The 27,151-nt window shown below is 43.4% G+C and overlaps 1 protein-coding gene across 1 annotated transcript in view; it reads left to right on the plus strand.

Annotated features, from left to right (window-relative positions):
* The first annotated feature begins 1,527 nt into the window (after nucleotides 1-1,527).
* The window catches only part of COLEC12 (collectin subfamily member 12), a 186,177-nt gene continuing 160,553 nt past the window's right edge, over nucleotides 1,528-27,151 (plus strand). Inside the window, exon 1 of the mRNA XM_053571881.1 lies at nucleotides 1,528-1,691. Within this exon, the coding sequence (XP_053427856.1) occupies nucleotides 1,685-1,691 (7 nt within the window). The 5' untranslated portion in view covers nucleotides 1,528-1,684. The remainder of the gene's footprint in view (nucleotides 1,692-27,151) is intronic.

Raw genomic sequence — 27,151 nt, forward strand, 5'->3', positions numbered from 1 at the left:
TCCTGAGCATACGTTATCCACTTGCTTCAGCCTCGCAGAGTGCGAGGATTACAGGCGTGAGCCACCATGCCCAATGTAATTTAGTTTTTAAAAACTTTTTTCAAATTCAAATGCTGAAATTAGAGCCACAATTGTGTCATTTTTTCAGTTGGAGAAACTACTGAGCAGAGAGATTGATGGACTTTCTCCACCCCACCACTGGGCCGAGAATCCATTTCCTGGGCTCCCTCCAGGGACCCTCCAGGGCCTCCCAAACAAGGCAGGTCCCTCAGCGAGATCTGAAACGCACCTCAGAGTAACCAGCAGAGATCCCGTAGTTTCCGCAACCCCCAAAGCAAAAAAAAGTGTCAGGTTCAGCCTTTTCTTTGCTAGTCAGTCCAAGTTCCCCCTTTACATTCCAAAAAACAAAGCTTCTGGGAGGGAGAATCCATGAATGTTTTAGAAGTGTTCATTTCTGGGCACTGCCTTTTCCCACAGCAAAGACTCCCCATCGATATGGTTGGTCAGGAGGGCAAACTGCAAAGGTGCAACCCCTGTCCAGCCAGTGTTCTGCTTGCGGGGCGTTAGTGTGTCTCAGGGGCGATCTGTCATTTCAACTTGTTGAAGAAAGTTCCTCCGCACCCACTCCCCCCTCGCAGCTCCACTCACCACTTAGTTCACGTTTTAAAGCAGTAAAGGAATGGGTCTGCCGAGGGGGGGGTCTGAAAGGAGAGGTAACCGCTGACTTTCTTAATTAAGCACCCAGTGGAGTAGCGTGATGGCGACCGGAGAGGGGCTTGTGAACCTCCTCCCAGCCCAGCTTCCTTTCTCTAGCACAGCCGGAGTCAACCTGGTGGTTTCAGGGGCGGTGGGAAGAAGAGTAACTTTGCCAGCCAAGGCGGAGTGTGATTGCTTTCTTTCTGGAAGGTCCCAGAGTTGTAATATTGCTCTGAGTTCTACAGGGACAGCGTCTATAACGGTGATTTAGGATTCTAACGTCTCGGGCTCTCCCTGGGTGACCGCGGCGAGCGCTGTCCTTCGGGCGTCCACAAGCGCACGCACTAGGAAACGCTGAACCCCCGGGATGGGATGATCTCTCATTGTCTGTGCCCCAGAGCCATTTGGGGAAGGGACAACCTTACTCCACCGGGGCCTCGGCACCGCTGCGCGCGACCCTGTTGTCCCACGCTCTACAGGTCGTTTGGGGTCCCGGGGCAAGCGCAGCAGCCGCCCCAGCATCTCTCCGCGCACCGAGGGTGAACCCTGGACCGACCCAGGAAGGGCTTTCCTTGCGACTCCGCTCCAACGCTGATCCAGGGGGAAGCAAGAGAGACCCCCGGAGGGCGAGGGCTCCAAGGAGAGGAAAGGCGGGGAAGTGCGGGGCAGGGGCCGGCGCGGGCGAGGGCGGGGCGCGCGGGAGGGGGCGAGAGGGGCGTGGGCGCGGCCGCCCGCGCGCCCCGGCCGGGCCAGGGGGAGGGGCGCTGGCGGGAGCTGCGCCTCCCGCCCGGGGAGAGCGGCGCGCGCGGCGGCCCCGCGGCAGCAGAGCGCCGAGCGGGGAGCGAGGGCAGTCAGGGGATCGCGGGCGGCGGCGGCCAGAGAGGGCTGGAACGCAGACGGCCGGCGCGCGGCGCGGCTGCCATGGGCGTGCAGTGACCGGCCGCGCGAGGCGACTTCCTCGGGCTGGCGGTGCGTCTCATCCGTCACCATGAAAGGTAGGGCGGCGGCGGGCTCCGCGGGGCTGCGGGAGGCGGCGGAGGAGGCTGCGGGCTCGGGGAGCCCGGGCGCCGGGTGCGCGCGCGGACACTGGGGCGCTCCCCGGCTTGCGCGTGGGCGCCGCAGGAGACCTCCAAGTTGGAGTTTGAAGCGCGCCAGTATTTCCCCGTCGCGTCTTTACAAAGTAGTTTGAAGCCTGCGTCGTTGTTTACGGATTTCTGTTTCCAACTTTTTAATTGGAAAAACAGGCCGAGAAGAGCGGCGGCACCGTCGTTCCTCCCAATCGGTTTTCCGCTCTCTGCGCTCCGCCATCTCGCCCGGGGCTCTGTCCTCCCCACTGTGGCCGCTTCTCCGTCCGAGCAGTCCCGGTGCAGACGACCGGGTGTTTTCTCTGGGACTCGGGATGTTCTCCGTGCGCTCTCCCCACATCTGGCAGTGATTAGGTGCCCGCGGAGCTCAGCTGGCTAGCGAGTGCGTTTGGCAACTTCTTCCATCAGATGCGCGGACTGGAAAATAACTGCTCTCCGTCCCGCGTCCCCTCCGTGTGCCCACATGTGTTCGGGGGCGACACAAATCATCCTGTTAATCGTGCCCCGGGCGGTGTCCTCTGCAGGCCGTTTTATGGAAGTGTTAGATGTTATCGTACTTTAAAAAGAATCACAAGGAGAAGGGCTTTGCAGGGCAGCCGTCTGTTTAGTGGAAACACAGGGATTTGTCAGCAGAATCCTGATTTATATGTGAGATAAATAACTACAGCCCCGGGATCAAAGGGAGTCGTTTGGAGATGGGCCGGCGCGGTGTGTACAGAGGACTTCACACAAGAATTCCCGGGTTGTGCTACGATAACAGTCCAGAGCGGTCCAGGGCTGGGTGGGAAACGCCATCCGACCGCGGTGACCCGGTTTCCAGCCTCCAGAGACCGTGCAGCGCGATCGATCCACTTTGCCCAGTGTAGCTGTCCCAAGGAGGTGCCCAGGGAGCCCCACGCTCTGGGAAAGTAACTTTTTGGCTCTGGAATCTTTTTCTGAAAGTCATTTCGTGCTGAACCATCCGGAGCGTTGATGTCCTCCTATTCACTCTGCTTCCAAACACGTCGTGTCTCCACTTCAGGAGACCCCTGAAAGGGAGGTGACCGACCACCAAAGATAAGATACTGTTTTCTCTCTAGAGAATTAAAAAATGGAGTATGTGTGTTCCTTCTTTCCCCTCCTCAGTTTCTCTTCTCTCCTTTATATTCTAGGAACTATGCACATTCCTTAGCCAGCTCTAATTAAAGGGTCCTCCCTAGACAGGAAAAAGTTTCACGTGGCTACAAAGTTACTCTGGGGCTCAGTTGCTAACATTTTAGCCAGAAGTGAGTCCTCTCTCTGCTGATCATTAAGGCCAGTAGTTTTTGAATTCTTGGAAAGATAAGCCGTCTACTTACTCCCACGTGGTTCCTAAAGCCTGAAACTTGCCTTATGGTTTTGACTGGGTAAAGGCGGCTTGGGTGCTCTTCAGTTTTAATTCAAATCTGCAATGGAAAACACACCTAAAGGTCCCACTAACACATTTTTTGGTGAGATTTATGCTGCATTCTGGGCCAGCTTGCAGACCCCAGGGAGGAGGTTCATGGCTTACCTGCCTGGTCTGGGCACTGCCTAAATGCTCCACCTTCAGCCCCAGTAGGGGAGGCTGATCCAGAAACTAGACTAGTGAATCCCTGGGTAGACTAGTGACTTTGAAAGCCTCTTATAACATGAAAATATTCTATTAAGAGCTTTGCTTGCCAGCTATTACCACATAATCTGCATTCATTTGGTTGGTTGGGGGAGGGGACAGTAATAACTTTTTAGTGCCTACTCATAAGTGCCAGCCACTGTGCAGCACCATTTACAAGCACAGTTAATCCTCTCAATAGCCCTTTTAGTGGGTATTTTAACTCCTACATTATAGATGTGGAAACTAGAAGAAATAGGAACTGGAAGAACTAGGATGAAAGGGTAGGCATCTAAAGACAAACTTTGCCAGTTTCCCTGTGCTTCTTGGAAGGCTCTAAGACACCAGATATTACAACCTCTGGTACAGACTAGAATGAAAGTGAATCTCAGACAACTAAGTGGTGGAGTTAGTGCCAAAGCCAGGAAGGGGTGGAGCCGAGCTATCGGACCTGAGGCTTCTTTTTTTTTTTGAGACATAGTCTTAACTCTGTTGCCCAGGCTAGAGGGCTGTGGCATTAGCCTAGTTCACAGCAACCCCAGACTTCTGAGCTCAAGCAATCCTCCTGCCTCAGCCTTCCCTGGACCTGAGACTTCTAAAGCCAAGCTGCTTTTACCAAGTGGGATTATTCTGATCATTTGTTGTAGGTAACCAACCCAAGGTTTTCTCAGGCTTCCTGATGATATTGAGTAATTGTTAACACACTATGAATGTTGCATTAAAATTTAACTTTGCTAAATGATAGAAGGCAATGACAAGCCTTGCAAAGTATTAACCTAAAACTTTTTTTTTTTTAACTGAGACCAGATCTCACTCTGTCACTGGGGCTGGAGTACAGTGGCATCATCAGAGCTCACTGCAACCTCAGTGTACTGGGCTCAAGTGATTCTCCTGCCTCAGCCTCCCAAGTAACTAGGACTACAGGTGGGAGCCACCTCACCAGGTTGATTTTTTTTTTTATTTTTAGCAGAGATGGGGTCTCTTGCTCAGGCTGGAACATTTTTTTAACCCAAATAGAAAGTCAGTGGACCCCATAGATGCTAAAGAAGTTCATCTGTCAAAGCATATGCTCCTATGCAAGTCAGATGTCTTCTGAGGGCACCTGTTTGACTTTCTAATTCTGAGGTTTAAATTAAACCTTAGACACAGCCTTTGTAATCCCCTAGGCCTTGAGCCGTAAGCCTTGGCGCCACCTATCTGCTGCATTCAGCAAACATCTGTCTGGGTTCTATTTCCTCCTTCCCTAAGTCCCAAGTACCAAAATAATGACATCATTATATATTCTCCAGAAGAAAATTACTTGCCCCATTGCTGCAATGCTTGAAGTCTTCTGATTAAAACATGAAGTTGTTTTAATTTCTTTCCAATTTCATTTTCAATTAGCTGTACTACACCATAAATCTCATCGTTTCTGGATAAATGTTCAAATTCTTCATGAAGGAATCTGACTCCTCTGGAATTGGATATGTTATTAGTAATCACATTCCCTGTTCTGGATGGTGGTGATATTGGTGGGCTTCAGCAAAGCAGCACTTGTTGCCTAAGAGATGAGCAACAGCGGCCACCACCACTCTGGACCACAGAAGTCCAAACCACTGCTCTAATTCAACACAAGGAGGAGGCTGGTGCCATTAAGACACAGTGTTCAGCTGCTTATTTTTGTATTTTTGTGTATAAACATTTCTGAAATACTGTTTGGCAGTAATATCTTTATAGTATACTAGTAAGCAGTGTATTGCTCCTGCCCTCTGTTTTTGTGGACTCATAGTCACCTGGCTTTCCCAGTGTCTCTCTAAGCTAGTGGTTCTCACCTTCCTAATTCCATGGCCCTTTAATACAGTTCCTGTGGGTCATGATCCACATGTTGAGAACCATTGCTCTAAGGTATCTTGTTCTTAACTGGGATAAGTAAACAAGTAGGGAGGAGACAGTGTTTAACACTGAAAAAATCGTGTTTTCTAAAGGGAAAGGGAAACAACATAAGATCTCTTTCCCTTCACTGATTGGAAATCAAGACTGCTCTTCCTCTGGGAGGCAAATTTACAATCTAATTATACTTTTTGACTTTCATTAGTTTGGGGATGCTTGACATTCTTAATTTGAGGTTTAATTATTGTTAAGTATAGATCTTCTCTGTGGTCTCCTATGCAATTTCCCAGGATTGTCCCCATACCTCCCCGCTCCAACTTGGTTGCTAAGTGGCTCACTGATAATGGTATGAATAAGAAAAGTTAGCAAGGGCCTGGTGTGTTGGTTCATGCCTGTAATCCTAGCACTCTGATAGGCCAAGGTGGGTGGATTGTTTGAGCCTGGCTCTACTAAAAAAAATAGAAAAAATGGGTGATGGGCATTTGTAATCCCAGATTTTTTTTTTTTTAGAGACAGAGTCTCACTTTGTCACCCTTGGTAGAATGCTGTGGCATCACAGCTCACAGCAACCTCCAGCTCTTGGGCTTAGGCGATTCTCTTGCCTCAGTCTCCCAAGTAGCTGGGACTACAGGTGCCCGCCACAACTCCTGGCTATTTCTTTGTTGCAGTTTGGCTGGGGTTGGGTTTAAACCCACCACTCTCAGTATATGGGGCTGGCGCCTTTCTCACTGAGCCACAGGTGCCACTCCTAGTCCCAGCTATTTGGGAAACTTAGATATGAGGATCCCTTGAGCCCAAGAGTTTGAGTTTGCTGTGAGCTATGATGACACCATGGGACACTACTGAGTGAGACAATGTCTCCAAAAAAAGAAAAAAGAAAAGCTAGCAGATGACAATGGGGTGTTTCATTTTCCTAATAAATGATTGCCCTCACTAAAATATTATATCAAAACAACTCATGTAACTGCTGCCAAAGTAAGCCTTGGTTTCAAATGGGAAAATAGACACACTTTTTTTTTTTTTTTTTGTAGAGACAGAGTCTCACTTTATGGCCCTGGGTGGAGTGCCATGGCATCACACAGCTCACAGCAACCTCCAACTCCTGGGCTTAAGCGATTCTCCTGCCTCAGCCTCCCAAGCAGCTGGGACTACAGGCACCCGCCACAACGCCCAGCCATTTTTTAGTTGCAGTTCAGCTGGGGGTGGGTTTGAACCTGCCACCCTTGGTATATGGGGCCGGCGCCTTACCAACTGAGCCACAGGCGCCGCCCTAGACACACATTTTGTGATAGAGTCCAGCACATAGTAGGACCTAACGAGATGTGGAAGTCCAACTTGCCTCCCTAAGAGATTACCCACATGCTGGGTTTACCCAAAGAGAAGCATAGTTTTTCTAGACACACATTTTGTGATAGAAAAACTATGCTTCTCTTTGGGTAAACCCAGCATGTGGGTAATCTCTTAGGGAGGCAAGTTGGACTTCCACATCTCGTTAGGTCCTACTATGTGCTGGACTCCACTAGATATTGGATGAGCAAGGTAGACACGGGCTGACCCTCTGCACTTCTGTAATAACTTTGCCTCTTAGGGCCGAAGAACTGATATGCTTTGCAGCCAGTCGCCAGAGAAGATGCTTTCAACTGGAAATCTTCCGGAGATAAAGCAGATTCCAGGGCTGCTGCCCTGCGGAGCTTATCTTCAGGGATTGGCTTTTGGCTGGTTGACTGTTCACCATCAACTCCAAAAACAGTTCCTGCACATTTCTTGCTGACAGCTTTGTCATGAAACAACAAAATATTGTGTGAAGTGGCATTTTTCAAGAACAGACTGTAATCCCAGTGGGTGATCAGTGAAAATACCAATAGTAAATAAATATTTTAAACAAGGGTCAGGGAGATACAGATACTCTGCATAGAGAGTATTTTATTCTTTAATGCTGACAACCACATCAACCAGCCAAAACTTAAAGGAAGTAACTTTTTAATCAAGCAATGATTTGATTTCTCTTGGAGTGACATTTGAAGAGCCAAACCCATATGGTATCTTGAAAGAGGACTTTTCGTGATGACAATATAAAGCAGTGAAAGCCAATGTAAACAGAAATTCCTAATCCCAAGTTAAGATTCCAAGGAGATCTTGGGAGCTCTCTTAACCCCAGAGTTTATCTTTTTATTTTTTGAGACAAAGCCTCAAGCCGTCACCCTGGGTAGAGTGCTGTTGCATCACAGCTCACAGCAACGTCCAACTACTGGGCTCAAGCGATTCTTCTGCCTCTGCCTCCCAAGCAGCTGGGAGTACAGGCACCCACCACAATGCCCGGCTATTTTTTGGTTGCAGCCGTCATTGTTGTTTGGCGGGCTTGGGCTGGATTCGAACCCGTCAGCTCAGGTGTATGTGGCTGGCACCTTAGCCACTTGAGCCACAGGTGTCGAGCTCCCAGAATTTATCTTAAATAATCAGTATTCTTGGCTCGGTGCCTATAGCTCAGGGGCGAGGGCGCCAGCCACATACATCAGAGCTGATGACCAAACCCAGCCTGGTCCTACCAAACAACGATGACAACTACAACAACAACAACAAAAAAAAAATAGCCGGGCGTTGTGGCAGGAGCCTGTAGTCCCAGCTACTTGGGAGGCTGAGGCAAGAGAATTGCTTAAGCCCAAGAGTTCAAGGTTGCTGCAGCTGTGACGCCATGGCACTCTACCCAGGGCAACATAGTGAGACTCTGTCTCAAAAAGAAAGAGAAAAGAATCAGTATTCTTATAAAATATAAAATAAATGTATTTTTCAGCATTTAAAAGATTTAAAACTAAATACACTTACTAAACTTGGCTATATTAACCACGAAGCCTTTATGTTTACTGAATGGCTTGGTCTTACAGGTATAACTCAGTAACATGTGAGGTGTTACTCAGTAGCCTGGAGGCTGGGTGTTTGACAGGCTAACTTGTCTTTGGCTCTGTAGAAGAAGCCACACTTGTTTGCACTTCAGTCATTTTCTTAGCCATAGAAATATTAAGGAAGTAGCTGATGTTTATAAAACAATTTGTTATTCCAAGGTAAAATAGTCCAACTTTAAAGTAGATAATATATGCTTTAAGATATAGTCATCTCATTCAGTATGCTTATGCTTAGTGATCCCAGGTGTTGAATTTAATCATTTTTGTGTGGTGGCGTGGAGTGTGGGCTCTGAAACCAGAGAGCCTGGGGACTGCTGGCAAATTACTTAACTCCCTGGGGCCCTGGTTTCTTTATCTGTTAAATGGGGGAATAATAATTGGAATCTACCTGATAGACTTGTTTTGAGGATTAAATATATTGGCATAGATCAGTTGTTTAGAGCGGTATCTAGCACACAATAGGGACTCAAGACGTTTCAGTTCTTTTAACACTGTATTATTGTGATGCTCTGCTTCCTGCAGGCAGTAAGTTAATCGCCAGTCATCAACCATCCGCGTTAATTTAATCAAGCTATGTTATGTAGTTTAGACTCTGAAGGCAACTTTTCATTTTTTGAAATTAATTTTCCAATTGCAAATGTGTTAAAACAGACTTCAGGGATATATATAAATATATTTACCTAGGAGCACTCGGTTTTATAGGAGCAGTATTGTTCATGTGTCTACTGATGACAACATACTGTTTTTAAAGATCTGTGTCTCAAATCCAGTATTAAGTTTTATTCAGTGAGGATATGACATCAGGGAATCACAAAGTCATATTTGTCTCTAAACAAGTATTTAGACAGATGTATGCATAAGTATGTTTTTTAACCATATGATATCATGTCTGTTTCATACCTGTGAAATAGTGTTAATTTTCCATTAACCTGTCATTATTTACAACTGGGCCACCAAGTCCTAACTTGCTTTCATGTATTCTTTAGACAAATATTTAGTATGTACTTTCTATGTGCAAGGCACTGTAGAACCATCATATAAAATGAATAAAATATAGCCTCTGTGCTCCAGGAACTTGCAGTCTGATAGGCAGAAAAAGATTTGTGCATCAACAAACCAGACTCCAAGATAGAAGAGGTGCAGATACTCTGAACACAGGGACATTTTCATCTGGAGGAGAGATTTGAGCTGATTCATTGTCTTGAATGGTATTTCATGTTTTAGATGCTAATAGGGTAAACATCATTAAAGAAAAATGTTTTTCGAGAGAGGCCAAGAGTATGTCAGGACCACAATGAGACCTCTAAGTGTGGCATTTTAGTGTGGGAAGTGAGAGGAAATCAGTTTTCTTGAACTTAGTCTATTCAACTCAAAATGTTGTTTGAAATCTTTTTGTTTCGAAATCACTTAACTTTGTATTTTGATCAGCTAAACAATTATGTCAAAGCATTATACCATAATTAATTACAAATGATGGACCAAAATTTTGGGTAATTAATTATGGTATAAGGCTAATGTATCAGTGTTGTTATTTTTAAACAAAGACCACTTTTGTGCCTCTAGAGAAATAGAGTTTCTCTGGCCAAGTCACCCAGGTAGTTGAGGCCCTTTCAAGGTCCTTAGGGAATTTGAGGCAGCAATTCAAGTCCTCATCCTGACTCTTATTATCATAATTAACATGATTGGACAAGAGTGGTCCTCATAGAAGGAAGGGAAGCGCATCACCTTCCCTGCAGATACCCTTGAATGACGATGCATATGTCAAGGTTCTGAATGTCATATTTGCTCTTTACTCTGTAAGACTGTAGGGAAATCTGGTTTAGCCCCCACTACCAATTTAGAGTGAAAAGTAACAAAAACACCCTCCAATTTTGTTTGACTCTAAAGGAAGGAACAAATTACCAATGTCTCTATCCCCAAATCCACTGTTTTACAAGCACCAGAATTGTAAGTGATGCCATCAATTGGAGTCATATCTCTAAGTTTGACTTAAACAAAAGCTTGTATCATTGAATCAAAAACTGATCCCATTGTTACAAAACATAAAATTCATAAAGCAGCCAAGTAATTGAAATAAATCTTCTGTACTACTTTGGAATAATCTACAGATATTTAAATTGCTATACATTCCTTCATCCATTTTGAGCAATTGAATGGAAGGCAGATCTAATTACCCCCCTAAATGTCCTGAACCTCAGACACTTTATTACACTGCATTGAACTCATTCACTTGCAGAATACTTAATAACTATGTTCCAGAAATGCCAGCAGGTGGGGGTGGGGTAGGAAACTGTGGAGGGAGCCAGATAAAGTTTTATATTTATAAAGCTATAAAACCAGGGCACGTATCCCCGCTTGCCCGCTCAGGGTTAAATTAATATTAAAGAAACATCTTTCTTTAGTTTTACAGTCCAAAACACATTAGGATTAATTATCTTCAATATCAAATAGAATATTTCTTTTTTTTTTTTTTCAAATAGAATATTTCAAAGCCACTTTGCTGAAACCCAAATACAACCCAGGCTACATGTTACTCTTTTGTTAATCAAACTTTCCTGGTGCCCCCTCCCCCAAATAGTCACCCTAGTCTGGGATTTTGAAACCAGATGATTAAAGTGAAACCTAAAGCGATCCTGTATTTCATGAACATTCAGGTCTTAGAATATTTGTTTTGGACCTGAAAGCATGGTAGCTGTTATCATTGCCTCTCCTTTCTTACTTCAAAGAAAACTCATATTTGTTTTAAGCAGCCTGTACATGTTGGGTGTTTTCCATTTATCTGTTCATATTTCCCTCCCCAAAATGTGTGGAAAAGGAATTATAAAGGAGTGAGAGGCGGTTGTAAGCTTATATTGCCAGTACAAGGTGAAGCTGGTCTTCAAACCCAGGTCTTTGTATTCCAAAGCCCCAGTTCCACCATCAATGATATCCGTCTCTGGTGTTAGGATGGAAGTCTTCCAGAATATTATAGCACCATCAAGGGGATACATAGCAACTTGGTGACACCCTGTGGAACCCATAGTTCCCACATGAAGGAACTCCTTGGGGCATTGGCCAGTAGAGGATGGCTGTGGAGTCAGGGGTCCAGATGGCACTGGGCATCTGGGCCTGGGGGTGCAGCCCATGGGACAACTTTCAGGAATGCTCAGAGCAGAGGCTGCTCGCCAGCTGGTTGGAAACAGTTAAATATTTCACCATCTAATGGGGCTGTGCTGTTTTGCTCTAAGAATAATAACCAATACACGCACAGTGTACAAACGCAGGAGATGCAGCCAGGTGTAAACTACAGCTGGTGGAGACACATGTGTAGGCAGCACCCCTGAGCCCAGGTTGGAAGCAGAGTCTAAATTTGGCCTGGTCCCTGTCCACGCTCCTTCAGCCTGGCTCTGAAAACAGTCTGGATTTGCTGAATTGTTCCATTTGGCATTTGTTGGAAACCTACTCCGAGTTCAGACTTTCTCTTCTGTTGTTTCAGGTTGAGCTCCACACTCTGACCCTTTGGGTCCCTTGTCTGGTCATTAGCATCTGCAAGCTCTGGATATTTTTCTTTTTGTCTACCTGGCTTATCTTCTATTCATATTCCTTTATTTCTATCAAAGTTATGGATTATGTAGTTTAAAGAATCAAATAATAATCACAGGTTTATTTTGAAAAACAGCAGTTTCCTGCTCAAGGGACCTTTATTCATGATTTTCTTTTTCTCTTTTTTTTTGGAGACAGTCTCACTTTGTCACTCTCAGTAGAGTGCTATGGCATCATAGCTCACAGCAACCTCAAACTCTTGGGCTTAAGCGATTCTCTTGCTCTCTCTTTTTTTTTTGAGACAGAGTCTCACTTTGTCACCCTTGGTAGAGTGCTGTGGTGTCGTAGCTCACAGCAACCGCACACTCTTGGGCTCAAGGGATTCTCTTGTCTCCACCTCCCAAGTAGCTGGGACTACAGTCGCCCACCTGCCACAGCGCCCAGCTATTTTTAGACAAGGTCTTGCTCTTGCTCAGGCTGGTCTTGAACCCAGAAGCTCAGGTAGTCCACCCACCTCAGCCTCCCAGAGTGCTAGGATTACAGGTGTGAGCCACTTTTGTGCCCAGCCCATTTATTATTTTCCATCCCCCCAGAGGCAGCCTTTTTTCTACCATTTTCTTTTGGCATTTATTTCTCTTTCAGTTACCTACTGATGCCTAACAAACTATCCCTAAACCCTGCAGCTTAGAATAGCACCTGCTTTGTTGCTCACCATTCTGTAATTGAGGGACGTGTGGCTTCCCGCAGGAGTCTGGAGAAACACAGGGACTGGCTGGACGGTGGAAGGGTACCTGGGGTCTGTCTGTCTCCCTCTCTCTCAGGAGTCTGGCATCTTCCAGTGGTTCTCTCTCCAGGTGGTTTCTGGTCCCACAGGGTAGGCAGACTTTTTACATGGCTCCCGGCTCCCAAGACTGTGAAAACAGAAGCCACAAGGCTCACCCAGATTCAAGGGGAAGGAAGTGGACCAGGGTGTGGAGGGCTGGAAAGAATGAATCGTTGGTAGCCCTTTACAGGACCAACTCCCACAACCCCTGTTCTGAGACAAGCATACTCTCATTCATTTTTCTTTTTTTTATTTTTCGGTGTTATAAATCGACCTTCATACCAAATGAGGGTTTAGTCCTCTTCCATCTCCCCCTCCTCCAACCCTCACGGATGCCTCCTGCTTCCTCCATCCTTCCCAATATAGTTGCGGTGTCTTCTCCCCAGGGCCGAGACTATTGTGAAGTCATTGCTATTCACAGCCAAGTCCCACTTCTTCCCTGGATAACTTCCCCTGCTTTCCTGAATTAATAATCCTCTTGCTATTTTGTTTGTTGAGCTCCCAGTGTCTACATAATGATTCGTCCCCTGAGTCCCTTTCACGTTCCCAAATCTCCCCTCAGTGTGTTCGAACCTTTCAAGTTTTATCTCATTTTCATCCTGGAGCTGTGGGTTAGGGTTAGGCTAGAGTGTACACACACAGACACACACAGACACGTACACACACTGAACGCACTGGGTTTGTTTCACCAGAATGCATTTTCCAATAACTTTTCAAGACCAATGTGCAAGGGAGGTACAGTTTTGGGGACTCTGTCCATCTGAAAAGGTCATTATGTTACCACCTCATTGAATTGAGAATTTTTCTATATTGGAAATAATTTATGCTTAGAATTTTGAAAGAATTGCTCTATTTTCTTTTAGCTTCCACCTTTGCTGCTGAGAAGTGTGAAGCTGTTCTTTTTTTCTTTTTTTAATTCCCGAAAGTGTTCCAGCCCCGTCCCTCCAGAATCTGGAAGTTTTTCGGATTTTCTTTTCGTCCTCCGTGTTCTGAAATTCCATGCTGATGTGCCTTCCAGTAGCTCTCTTTCCTCTCTTCGTGCCAGGCAGGGCTGGGCCCTTCATTCTGGAGACTCATGTTGGAAAGTGAGGTTCAGCGACTCCTCTGATAGTGCCTCCTCCTGGTCTTCTCTCTGGAACACCTGTAATTTGAATATTGGACCCTTTAAATTGACTCTCCCATTTTTTCTTATCTTTACTCTTTTCCATTTATTTGCCTTTCTTCTGCTTGCTGTAATATTGTGACTCTGTCTTCCCACCCTTCCACTGAGATTTTATTTCTGTGATCACATTTTTAATTTCTAAGTGTTTTTGCTTTTTCTCTGGTGGTTGCTTTATTTGTTTTAAAGATGGGGGTGGAGGGCGTCTTGTTGTTGCCTGGGCTAGAGTGCCGTGGCTGTTCAGAGGCACCATCATAGCACACTATAGCCTCCAGCTCCTGGGCACAAGTGATCTGTCCACCTCAATAGCTGGGACTGCAAGTGTGCAACCACACCTGGGGTCATGGTTGCTTTTTTGTAGCATTCTGTTCTTATTCTATGGATACGTTATCTTCTCTTTGCTTTGTAGGTATATTAATGGTATTTAATTTTTCATATTTATCTTTTCATATTAGAACATAGGATCACTTGTCTGGTGATCCTTAGTTGTCTTCTTACATTTAAGAGCAGAGCACTATAAAGTTTAATTGGAACCTCTTTCTATTTATAGGTTTTGTGAAGGAACTGTGACTGTCAGTATTTTTATTTGTTTGTTTATTTATTTATTTATTTATTTTTGAGACAGAGTCTCATTCTGTTGCCTCAGGCTAGAGTGCCCTGGCATCAGCCTAACTCTCAGCAACCTCAACTTCTGGGCTTAAGAGATCCTCTTGCCTCGGCTTCCTGAGTAGCTGGGACTACAGGTGTCTACCACGACCCTTGCCTAACTTTTCTATTATTCAGTAGATACAGCGTCTTGCTCTTGCTCATGCAGATCTTAAACTCCTGAGTTCAGGCAATCCTCCTGCCTCAGCCTCCTAGAGTGCCAGGATTACAGGTATGAGCCATGGCACTTGGCTGTGTGACTGTCACTTTGAGCCAGTCTGATTGGGTTGTACCATTGAGGACTTCGTGAAATTAGATCCATTAATTTTTTTTTTTTTTAATTGTTGGGGATTCATTGAGGGTACAAGAAGCCAGTTACACTGATTGCAATTGTTAGGTAAAGTCCCTCTTGCAATCATGTCTTGCCCCCATAAAGTGTGACACACACTAAGGCCCCACCCTCCTCCCTCCATCCCTCTTTCTGCTTCCCCCCCCATAAACTTAATTGTCATTAATTGTCCTCATATCAAGATTGAGTACATAGGATTCATGCTTCTCCATTTTTGTGATGCTTTACTAAGAATAATGTCTTCCACTTCCATCCAGGTTAATACGAAGGATGTAAAGTCTCCATTTTTTTTAATAGCTGAATAGTATTCCATGGTATCCATATACCACAGCTTGTTAATCCATTCCTGGGTTGGTGGGCATTTAGGCTGTTTCCACATTTTGGCAATGGTAAATTGAGCTGCCATAAACAGTCTAGTACAAGTGTCCTTATGATAAAAGGATTTTTTTCCTTCTGGGTAGATGCCCAGTAATGGGATTGCAGGATCAAATGGGAGGTCTAGCTTGAGTGCTTTGAGGTTTCTCCATACTTCCTTCCAGAAAGGTTGTACTAGTTTGCAGTCCCACCAGCAGTGTAAAAGTGTTCCCTTCTCTCCACATCCACGCCAGCATCTGCAGTTTTGAGATTTTGTGATGTGGGCCATTCTCACTGGGGTTAGATGATATCTCAGGGTTGTTTTGATTTGCATTTCTCTAATATATAGAGATGATGAACATTTTTTCATATGTTTGTTAGCCATTCGTCTGTCATCTTTAGAGAAAGTTCTATTCATGTCTCTTGCCCATTGATATAAGGGATTGTTGGCTTTTTTCATGTGGATTAATTTGAGTTCTCTATAGATCCTGGTTATCAAGCTTTTGTCTGATTGAAAATATGCAAATATCCTTTCCCATTGTGTAGGTTGTCTCTTTGCTTTGGTTATTGTGTCCTTAGCTGTACAGAAGCTTTTCAGTTTAATGAAGTCCCATTTGTTTATTTTTGATGTTGTTGCAATTGCCATGGCGGTCTTCTTCATGAAGTCTTCCCCCAGGTCAATATCTTCCAGTGTTTTTCCTATGCTTTCTTTGAGGATTTTTATTGTTTCATGCCTTAAATTTAAGTCCTTTATCCATCTTGAATCAATTTTTGTGAGTGGGGAAAGGTGTGGGTCCAGTTTCAGTCTTTTACATGTAGACATCCAGTTCTCCCAACACCATTTATTGAATAGGGAGTCTTTCCCCCAAGGTAAGTTCTTGTTTGGTTTATCAAAGATTAGGTGGTTGTAAGATGTTAGTTTCATTTCTTGGTGTTCAATTCGATTCCAAGTGTCTATGTCTCTGTTTTTGTGCCAGTACCATGCTGTCTTGACCACTATGGCTTTGTAGTACAGACTAAAATCTGGTATGCTGACGCCCCCAGCTTTATTTTTGTTACTAAGAACTGCCTTAGCTATACGGGTTTTTTTCCGGTTCCATACAAAACGCAGAATCATTTTTCCCAAATCTTGAAAGTACGATGTAGGTACTTTGATAGGAATGGCATTGAATAGGTAGATAGCTTTGGGAAGTATAGACATTTTAACAATGTTGATTCTTCCCATCCATGAGCATGGTATGTTCTTCCATTTGTTAATATCCTCTGCTATTTCCTTTCTGAGGATTTCATAGTTTTCTTTATAGAGGTCCTTCACCTCCTTCGTTAGATATATTCCTAGGTATTTCATTTTCTTTGAAACTATGGTGAAGGGAGTTGTGTCCTTAATTAGCTTCTCATCTTGACTGTTATTGGTGTATACAAAGGCTACTGACTTGTGGACATTGATTTTATATCCTGAAACATTACTGTATTTTTTGATGACTTGTAGGAGTCTTGTGGTTGAGTCTTTGGGGTTCTCTAAGTATAAGATCATGTCGTCAGCAAAGAGGGAGAGTTTGACCTCCTCTGCTCCCATTTGGATTCCCTTTATTTCCTTGTCTTGCCTAATTGTATTGGCTAGAACTTCCAGCACTACGTTGAATAGTAAAGGTGACAGAGGACAACCTTGTCTGGTTCCAGTTCTAAGAGGAAAAGCTTTCAGTTTTACTCCATTCAGTAAAATATTGGCTGTGGGTTTGTCATAGATAGCTTCAATCAGTTTTAGAAATGTGCCACCTATGCCTATACTCTTCAGAGTTCTAATTAGAAAAGGATGCTGGATTTTATCAAATGCTTTTTCTGCATCTATTGAGAGGATCATGTGATCTTTATTTTTGCCTCTGTTAATATGGTGGATAACGTTTATAGACTTGCGTATGTTAAACCAGCCTTGCATCCCTGGGATGAAGCCTACTTGATCATGATGAATGACTTTTTTGATGACAAGCTGTAATCTATTGGCTAGGATTTTGTTGAGAATTTTTGCGTCTATATTCATGAGTGAGATTGGTCTGAAATTCTCCTTTTTGTTTGGGTCTTTTCCTGGTTTTGGTATCAGGGTGATGTTTGCTTCATAGAATGTGTTGGGGAAGATTCCTTCTTCCTCAGTTTTTTGGAATAATTTCTGCAGTACAGGAATAAGCTCTTCCTTGAAGGTTTGATAGAATTCTGGAGTGAAGCCATCTGGACCAGGGCATTTTTTAGTTGGAAGCTTTTTTATTGTTTCTTTGATCTCAGTGCTTGAAATTGGTCTGTTCAGGAGGTCTATTTCTTCCTGGCTAAGTCTAGGGAGAGGGTGTGATTCCAAATATTGATCCATTTCCTTCACATTGTCAAATTTCTGGGCATAGAGTTTCTGGTAGTATTCAGAGATGATCTCTTGTATCTCTGTGGGATCAGTTGTTATTTCCCCTTTATCGTTTCTGATTGAGGTTACTAGAGATTTTACTTTTCTATTTCTAGTTAATCTGGCTAATGGTTTATCTATTTTATTTATTTTTTCAAAAAACCAACTCCTTGTTTCATTAATTTTCTGAATGATTCTTTTGTTTTCAATTTCATTGATCTCTGATTTGATTTTGGATATTTCTTTTCTTCTACTGAGTTTAGGCTTAGATTGTTCTTCTTTTTCCAATTCCATAAGATCTCTTGTGAGATTGTTGATGTGCTCTCTTTCTGTTTTTCGAATGTAGGCATCTAAAGCGATGAATTTTCCTCTCAAAACTGCTTTTGCAGTATCCCACAGGTTTTGGTAGCTTGTGTCTTCATTGTTGTTATGCTCAAGGAAGTTAATGATTTCCTGTTTTATTTCTTCCTTCACCCATCTGTTATTCAACAGAAGATTGTTTAATTTCCATGCCTTTGGGTGGGCTTGAGCATTTTTGTTAGAGTTGAGTTCCACCTTTAGTGCCTTATGGTCTGAAAAGATACAAGGTAAAATTTCAATTCTTTTGATTCTGTTGATATTTGTTTTGTGTCCCAGGATATGATCAATTTTGGAGAATGTTCCATGGGGTGATGAGAAGAATGTATATTCTTTATCTTTGGGGTGGAGTGTTCTATATGCGTCTATCAAGCATAGTTGTTCTAGGGTCTCATTTAAATCTCTTACATCTTTGTTTAATTTCTGTTTAGAGGACCTGTCCAGCTCTGTAAGAGGTGTGTTAAAGTCCCCTGTTATGATGGTATTATCAGATATCATATTGCTCAGACTGAGTAAGGTCTGCTTCAAGAATCTGGGAGCATTTAAATTGGGTGTATAAATATTTAGAATGGAAATGTCTTCTTGTTGTAGTTTTCCCTTGACCAATATAAAGTGACCATCTTTGTCTTTTTTGACTTTAGTTGCTTTAAATCCACATGTATCTGAAAATAAGATTGTAACTCCTCTTTTCTTCTGAATTCCGTTTGCCTGAAAAATTGTCTTCCAACCCTTGACTCGGAGCTTTAATTTGTCTTTTGAAGCCAGGTGTGTTTCTTGCAGACAGCAAATGGATGGCTTGTGTTTTTTAATCCAGTCAGCCAATCTATGTCTCTTCAGTGGGGAATTCAAGCCATTAACATTTATTGAGATAATTGATAAGTGTGGTAGTATTCTATTCGTCTTATTTGGTGAGAGTCCATTGCTTAGTTTTATCTTTTGCATCAGTGTGGAGGTTAGGTTTTGTCCTTTGATTTCTGAGTTCTTACTTTGCTGCTGATCCATTGTGGTGGTCAGTGTGCAGAACAGGTTGAAGTATTTCCTGTAGAGCTGGTCTTGTTGTGGCGAATTTCCTCAATGTTTGTATATCCGTAAATGATTTGATTTCTCCGTCAATTCTGAAGCTTAGCTTAGCAGGGTACAGAATTCTGGGCTGAAAATTGTTCTGTTTAAGTAGGTTAAAGGTAGATGACCATTGTCTTCTTGCTTGGAAAGTTTCATTAGAGAAGTCTGCGGTAACTCTGATGGATTTGCCCCTGTAGGTCAACTGGCGCTTACTCCTGGCAGGTTGCAGAATCTTTTCTTTTGTCTTGACTTTGGACAGGTTCATCACAATGTGTCTTGGAGAAGCTCGGTTAGAGTTGAGGCGACCTGGGGTCCGATAGCCCTCTGAAAGCAGTGTGTCAGACTCTTTGGTGATGTTTGGGAAATTTTCTTTTATAATATTCTCTAGTATGGCTTCCATTCCTCTGGGGCATTCTTCTTCCGCTTCTGGAATTCCTATAACTCGTATGTTGGAACGCTTCATAAAGTCCCATAATTCTGACAGTGAACGTTCTGCTTTCTCTCTCTTCTTTTCTGCCTCTTTTACTGTCTGAGTTATCTCAAGAACTTTGTCTTCTACCTCTGAAATTCTTTCTTCTGCATGGTCTAACCTGTTGCTGATACTTTCCATTGTATCTTTAAGTTCCCTAATTGAGTGTTTCAGTTCCTTCAGGTCTGCTATATCCTTTTTATATTCTTCATATCATTCATCTCTTATTTGATTCTGTTTTTGGATTTCCTTTTGGTTATTTTCCACTTTATTAGCAATTTCCTTCATTGTTTCCATCATTTCTTTCATTGTTTTCAACATGTGTATTCTAAATTCCCTTTCTGTCATTCCTAACATTTCTATACTGGTGGAATCATCTGCTCTGCAGTAGCTACCTCATGGTCCCTTGGTGGGGTTGTTCTAGACTGGTTCTTCATGTTGCCTGGGGTTTTCTGCTGATTCTTCCTCATGAGTGATTTCTTTTATCTGTTTCCTTGCTCTAATTTTCCTTTCACTTCCTCTTGCTCTTTAAGTTCTTGTGCCTGTGGACTAAGGGTTACAGGACCAGAAGGGTGAGAAGGTTGAAGAGCAAAAAAAGGGGATGAAAGAAAGGAGGACCGAGTGATAAGAAAAAAAGAAAGATAGAGAAAGGAGAGGGGGTGGGTATAAGGAATATTGACAAAAAGAAGAGAGGCACAGAAAGAGGGAGACAGGGCAATATAGGTGTACAGTAGGGTACTTTGACACAACCTTAAAAAAACCCCACCTTCTGGGGGTGCCCAGTTGCGTGGTTCCCTTGAGGTCAGCAGCTCTTTGCTAACCTGATCAGACACAGTACCCCACCTCCACCAAGTAGAGAGGAAAGACAAAAATGCTATAAATCAAACCAAAACAAGCAAACAGAAAACTTTACGGGGATAAAATTGGGTGAAAAACCAAATTATATTGGTAGAAACACTAGCAAAAATGAAGTTGAAGTTATTAAAAAAGGCAGCAATGGGAAATTATAATTAAACTAGGAAAATTGAGAAAGAAAAAGGGATCTGTGTGGAAAAGATTGAAATTAAAAAAACAAAAGAACATCAGCAACGTCAAAATAAACAAACAAAAAAAAACAACCAAACCAAAAAAAAACAAAAAGAAGAAAAAAATACACAACCAAAAACAAAGCAGTTTGTATATGTTATTGAATATTGTCTGGGCAACACGTGGTCTTCTGGGGTATGAGATGTTAGTCACAGTTCTGATACGACTGGAGGCTGCTGATTTCTCAAACCCCAGCAGGTAGACACCCTAAATCTCTCTTCAGCCTACTTAAAAGGCACTTTGAACTTGTAAACTTGCTGAGCAGAAGCTTTCCCAGCTTTCTCGCTGGAATCGCTGCTGAAGTGGCTATCCACTTACTCAGTGTGCCAAAACTGGTCTCACTCTGCCCCTGAGGGTTAGGGCTGCAAGGCGGCTCAACCCCCACCCTTAGGCTACTTGGTTGCTGGGTTACCAGCTCCCACCCATTTCTCGCTCTGCGACCCTGAGGGCGGAGCTTGCCAGGGCAGATCACTGACAATGGATCCGTGTGACCCACCGCCAAACACTATTAGCTCCGTCTGGCTCAGCGGCTCAGACTGGGGCCCTAGACAACGGCCAAAGTTCTCCGCACTCCCGCTCAGGCCTTCCCCAAGGCAGTTCAACTCAGTGCCAAGTCCAAGGACATCAAAACAGTTCACAGGTAAGGCCTTTCTGGTTTGCAGTCTCGCTGCTACTGAACTTACAGTTGTGGGCGGGTTTAGACGGATTGAACACACGCGACCACTTGCCGGTTTTCCACTGTTTTAGTCCTCCTCTTGGGGTCCAGAAGTCTCTCGCTGACTCCCTGTATCCTCATAGGAGTGATGATAGGCAGTTCCCACCAGCCAGAGATGCCTGGAGTCCTATCTCCCCAGACTCACGGTGCCCAGATGCAAGGAAGCTGTTACTCGGCTGCCATCTTGCTCCGCCCTCTAGAATATTCTTGAGATCCATTAATTTTTTTCTGAGCTGGTCAAATTCCCCAGGAAGAGTCTTTTAATATTTAGCCTAGAAGGGACAGTCTGGTTGACTGAGAAGTTAACCCAGAGTATGAACATTTCAGTAGATGAACTTTTTCCCCTTTCCCCTCATTTCAGTAAGGACTCCTTATCTTCTGGTCCTGGTGTCCACTAGACAGGAGACCTTTTATTTTAACATCTCTGAATAATAAACTTTTAATTTCCTGCTATGGTTAAGGATCAGTTTACCTTGCTCTATGGGGAGCCTAGAGGAGTGGGGTCCAGCTGCTTCTTTTTTCCCCCACATATTATAAAAGCCATCCATTTAAAGTGTACAATTCAATGATTTTTTTTTGGTATAGCCACGGACTTTTCGACTATCATTATAATTAATTTCAGATAAGTTTCATCATGCCCCCCCAAGCCCCCTACCCATTAATAGTTCTTCCTCCTTTCCCCTCGAAATCTCTAGCCCTAGACAAATATTAATTTGCTTTCTGTTCTATAGATTTGCATGGTGTAAACACTTCATATAAATGGAATCATACAATACACGGTCTTCTGTGACTGGCTGCTTCACTTAACAATGTTTTCAAGGTTTATCCATATTGTGGTATGAATCAGTGCTTCATTTTTTTTTTCATTGCCAAATAATATTCCATTGTATGGACATACCACAATCTGTTTATTAGTTGAAAATTTAGCTGTCTCTCCTTTTCTGCTATTATAAATAATACTGCTACAAACATTGATGTATAAGTTTTTGTTGTTGTTTTTTCAGACAGAGTCTCAAACTGTCTGGGTACACTGTACCCTGGGTACAGTGCTGGGGTGTCATAGCTCACAGCAACCTCCAACTTGGGCTCAAATGATCCTTTTCCTCAGTTTTCCTCCTTTTCCTTTGTTTTTAGTAGAGACAGGGTCTCACTTTTGCTCAGGCTGGTCTCATGAGCTCATGAGCTCAAGCAATCCACCCGCCTTGGCCTCCCAGAGTGCTAGTATTACAAACATGAGCCACTGTGCCCAGCCCATGTACAAGTTTTTGTGTGAACAGATATTTTCATTTCTCTTGGGCACATACCTATGTGTAGAATTGCTGGATTATATGGGAACTCTGTGTTTAACTTTTTGATGTTTTCCACAGCAACTACACCATTTTGCATTCCCACCAACAGCGTGCAAGGTTCTAATATCTCTATATCCTTCTTGACATTTATTATATGTGTACCTTTTTGATTATAGGTAACTACTTGTTGAACATATATTCAACCAGTCCTTCTATTTTAGCCTCACTTTTATTCCTTTTTCAGAGTTAATTATGTCGTAAATTCCTAATTTTTTTTAGGATTCTTCAGTATTAGTCATTGCTTCCTTTTTTAAAGATAGAGTCTTACTCCATAGCCCTGGCTACAACCTCAAACTTCTGGGCTCAAGCAATCCTCCTCCCTCAGGCTCCTGAATAGCTGGGACAACAGGCACCAGCCCCATCATCCAGCTAATTTGTCTCGCTCCTGCTCATGCTAGTCTCAAACTCCTGAGCTCAAATTCTGCTTGCCTCAGCCTCCTAGAATGCAAGGATTATAGGCATGAGCCACTGCACTTGTCCAATCTTTGCTTCTTGGCTTTTCCTACTGCTAGTACAGGGCGCAGTTTCTCGGACGTGCAGGTCAGTTACCATCGTGGTATAGAACTCCAGAGTCCCAGAGACCTGGGTCTTGCTCTTGGTCTCACTACTCACAATCCTCAAGGCCTTGGGCCAAATTAATGTAGCTTCTCTGAGCCTCAGTTTTCTCATCTGTAAAAGAGAAACATAACAAAATGTGAAGTACCTGGCATTTAGTGGGTAATGACTAGTGTCAGTTCTCTTATCATTCACAAACATGGTGGGTACTCAGAAGAGATTACTCTCTATTCTTTGGGAATTCCTGAGCTGGGGGAGACATGTGGGAGAGAAGGAGACATGTCTCACTCTAATTTGCCTAAGTTTTAACAATCAGTGAGTGCCTATCATGGGCTGTTGTATGTGTGTTAGTAGCTGAAGGTGTATTGCGACAAGTTTCTTATTTTTCAAATGGCTTTCTGTCTGGTGGGATCAGAACCAGACCAGAGTTCATTGCGGTCAGTCACATCCATACAAAGGGAGTGTACAAAAATGAGGGGTAGCTTCTAAGAGCAGGGCTATTGCACAACTTGGTTCATAGATTAGAACACTTCAGTATGTATGACTCTCAACTCTTAAAGCCAACTAAACTAAACTTCCCTTGAACTTATGGTACTCTGGGATACCAAGGCAGAGAGAATAGGCCAGCAGCCCAATTCTGTTCAATGTTCTCTATCATGAAATTTCTGGCCAACATGGCTCTATGCCACTAAGTAAGGAAAGTAAAACTAAATAAATGGATGACGAAAATGCAGCATAGCCCATAGGTATTAAAACGAAAATGCTAGGCTGGGGGTGTGGTGGCTCACAACTATAATCCTAGCACTCTGGGATGCTGAGGCAGGAGGATTGCTTGAGCTCAGGAATTCTAGACCAGCCGGAGCAAAAGTAAGTTCCTGTCTCCACTAAAAAATAGAAAAACTAGCTAGGTGTGGTGGCAGGTGCCTGTATTCCCAGCTACTCAGGCTGAGGCAGGAAGATCACTTGACCCAGGAACCCGAGGTTGCTGTGAGCCATGGCACTCTAGCTTGGGACAGCAGAGTGAGACTGTCTCAAAAAAAAAAAAAAAGAAAAAGAAAGAAAGAAAAGAAAAAAGAAAAAGTAAAAAGGAAATGCTAAAGTCCAGCTGTGAAAGTTAAGAAAGTATTTGCTGAAGCACGAATCCAATGTACTCAATTCTAATATGAAGCCAGTAGCCAGTCTAATTCACGCCTACATAAGACAAAAACTCTAATCAATTCAAGGTCGAGGGTGGAGGAATGAGGGAGCAGGGAGAGGGGAAGAGGAGGAAGGGTACGCTTCCACTTACTGGGCACCATGTAAAGGTGTGTGACACACCTCTTGGGGGCGGCACACAATGCTAAGAGGGACTTTACCTAATAAGTGAATAAGTGCAAACATTCTAACCTAATTCTTTATCCTCTCAATTAACCTGAAACAATAAAAAAAAAAAGAAAGTATTTGCTTATAGATACAAATCTTAAATGCTTTTTGTTTTTTAATATGTTAAGGGTGCTTCTTCCCTGCAGACACACTGATATCAGAGCAGAGATCAAGTTATGGGCGACTTAGAGATCTCAAATCTTTTTTTTTTTTTTTTTTTTGAGATCTTGATCTTCACCAAGTCCTTGCTTATGTAGGAGTGTAGAAGTTAAGTGGTTTCGACTGGCGGAGACAGATTTGGGAAAGTGGCATGTTGTCAGGAGATTGGTCTTGGGAGACTCTCTTTATTTGAGTGCTTCACTTTTTCAGGCCCTAACACTGTAAAGATAATCTAGGACACATTGAACTTGGCTCTACACAGTGTGAGGAAAAAGTCTTGAGAACGGAATATAACATTGCATATACCGCCAGGCTGTTTGTCTTTTTTTTTTTTTTTTTTTAATTGTGGTTTTGATTTGACCGGGCCAGGTTTGAACCCACCACCTGTGGCATGTGGGGTTGGTGCCCTACCCCTTTGAGCCACAGGTGCCGCCCCAGGCTGTTTGTCTTAATGAAAACCTGTTTGTCAGCCCAAGTGGGCCGGAGATGTTCAGTCCCTGGGAGCACTGATTCCTCACTCTTCCTCCTATGGCTGTGGCAACTGGATCCGGTCCTCCCCACCACACAGTCCTATCAGCTTTCACCCTCTTCCTCAAGTCCTCAAATGCCCAGCTGTACCACCACTAGCCTGAACTGGCTGTTCATTAACTGAGCAGCTGGTATAATTTGTGAGTGGGCCTGGAGGACACCTAAGTCAAGGAATTGTGTGTGCACCAAGCTTTACCTGCCCTAACTCTGCTCGCCTATTCATGACAGGAAAAGACCTCCTGGGTGAAGGCCTCAAATAAAACTCGAACTCTTCCTCCTAACAAATACAAACAATGTAACCTAATCATACAGTAATCTGAAAATTTTTTTTTTTTGTAGAGACAGAGTCTCACTTTATGGCCCTCGGTGGAGTGCCGTGGCCTCACACAGCTCACAGCAACCTCCAACTCCTGGGCTTAAGCGATTCTCTTGCCTCAGCCTCCCGAGTAGCTGGGACTACAGGCGCCCGCCACAACGCCCGGCTACAGTAATCTGAAATTTAAACAAAGAAAAAACAGGGGAAACAAAAAAACAAAAGAGTATTCTAAAATCAACTTTTTTGTAGGAGAAACAAAAAACAAAGGATAAGAAAAAGAGTATTCTAAAGTCAATTTCTGAAAACAGTAAAGCAAGATTTTTTTCTTTTCTTAGCACTTCTTAGAGTGTGTAATAGTTTGTAAACCATTATGAATTTCCAGGAAAGGAATAGAATATGCATCATTTTCTAATCTGCCTTCCTATCCCCTCACAAAGAAAAAGCCATGGAGAAAGATTGATTTAAGATCAGTCTTCTCTAAGATCAGTCTTCTCTATGAGACCTTCCCTGATTAATTCCAGTTAGAAGTTATCTGGGGAACCTTACTTGTCCCCCTTTTCTTTTATATGTTTTATATCTAATTTTAGAGTTGGCTAAGACAGATAAATTTTCTTTTTATTTTATTTATTTATTTATTATTTTTTTTAGAGACAGAGTCTCACTTTATCGCCCTCGGTAGAGTGCTATGGCATCACAGTTCACAGCTACCTCCAACTTAAGCAATTCTCTTGCCTCAGCCTCCTGAGTAGGTGGAATTATAGGTGCCCACCAGAACGCCTGGCTATTTTTGTTGTTGTTGTTGTTGTTGTTGCAGTTTGGCTGGGGCTGGGCTTGAACCCACCACCCTCAGTATACAGGGCTGGCGCCTCACCCACTGAGCCACAGGCACTGCCCGATTTTATTTATCTTTTAATTAAATCATAACTGTCTACATTAATGCATTTATAGGGTACAGTGTGCTGATTTGACCTATAATTTGGAATGCTGACATCAAACTGGTTAACATAACCTTCACGTCACTTACTTATTTGTTGTGTTAAGACATTTATACTCTTAATAGTTTTGACATGTACCCTTGCACTGTGCACATTCTTAATAGCTGTTATAAGAATCCCTAGTCCTTTGGGGGTGAGTGTTAAGACAAGAAGCAGGGGATCCTTCCCAGCCTTTTTATGGGTGACTTTAAGGTCTTTGTTTCCTTGAGCCCCTGGTTGCTTTGAGTATGCCAATTTGGCGGTAGAAGCAGGGGGAGAGCTAAATTACTTTCATAACAAAAATAGGCGAACTTTGAAGTTCCCAGGGAAATTTCAGGAAGGAGAGAGGAGTCAGTCAAACTAAATGCTGCCATGGGAAAAACATCAGAGAGGAAAAAGAAAACAAACAAACAAACAGGATAATGGTAACCCTGCGAATTGAGCTTTGGGGAGGAACAGAAAGGTCTAGTGGAAAATTATAAGCTGCTTGCTGTTTGGGGGCACAGCACAAACCCACTCTCTTCTCTCCACTGTGGCATCTTCAGCCCACAGTTTCTGAGTGTGAGTGGGCTCTGCCGCTGGGGGGGCATAGTGGTGGAGGGGACGGCCAACATCTGGGTGGCTTTGGTAATGAAATTCATGTCTCATCAGCTCTGCCAGGCTGCAAGTGTGTATTTATTGAATGAATGAACAAACAAATGAGTGGATTTCCAAGACGCTGCAGCAGATAAGGGCTTTTTAGTAACTGAGTCTAGAGCAGGCCATTGAGGTGACAGATTCGTGAGGAAAGCAGGCAGGAGTAAGGGCTTAGTCTGTGTTTGC

This window comes from Nycticebus coucang, chromosome 19 (genome assembly GCF_027406575.1).
Source record: "Nycticebus coucang isolate mNycCou1 chromosome 19, mNycCou1.pri, whole genome shotgun sequence".
NCBI lineage: Eukaryota > Metazoa > Chordata > Mammalia > Primates > Lorisidae > Nycticebus > Nycticebus coucang.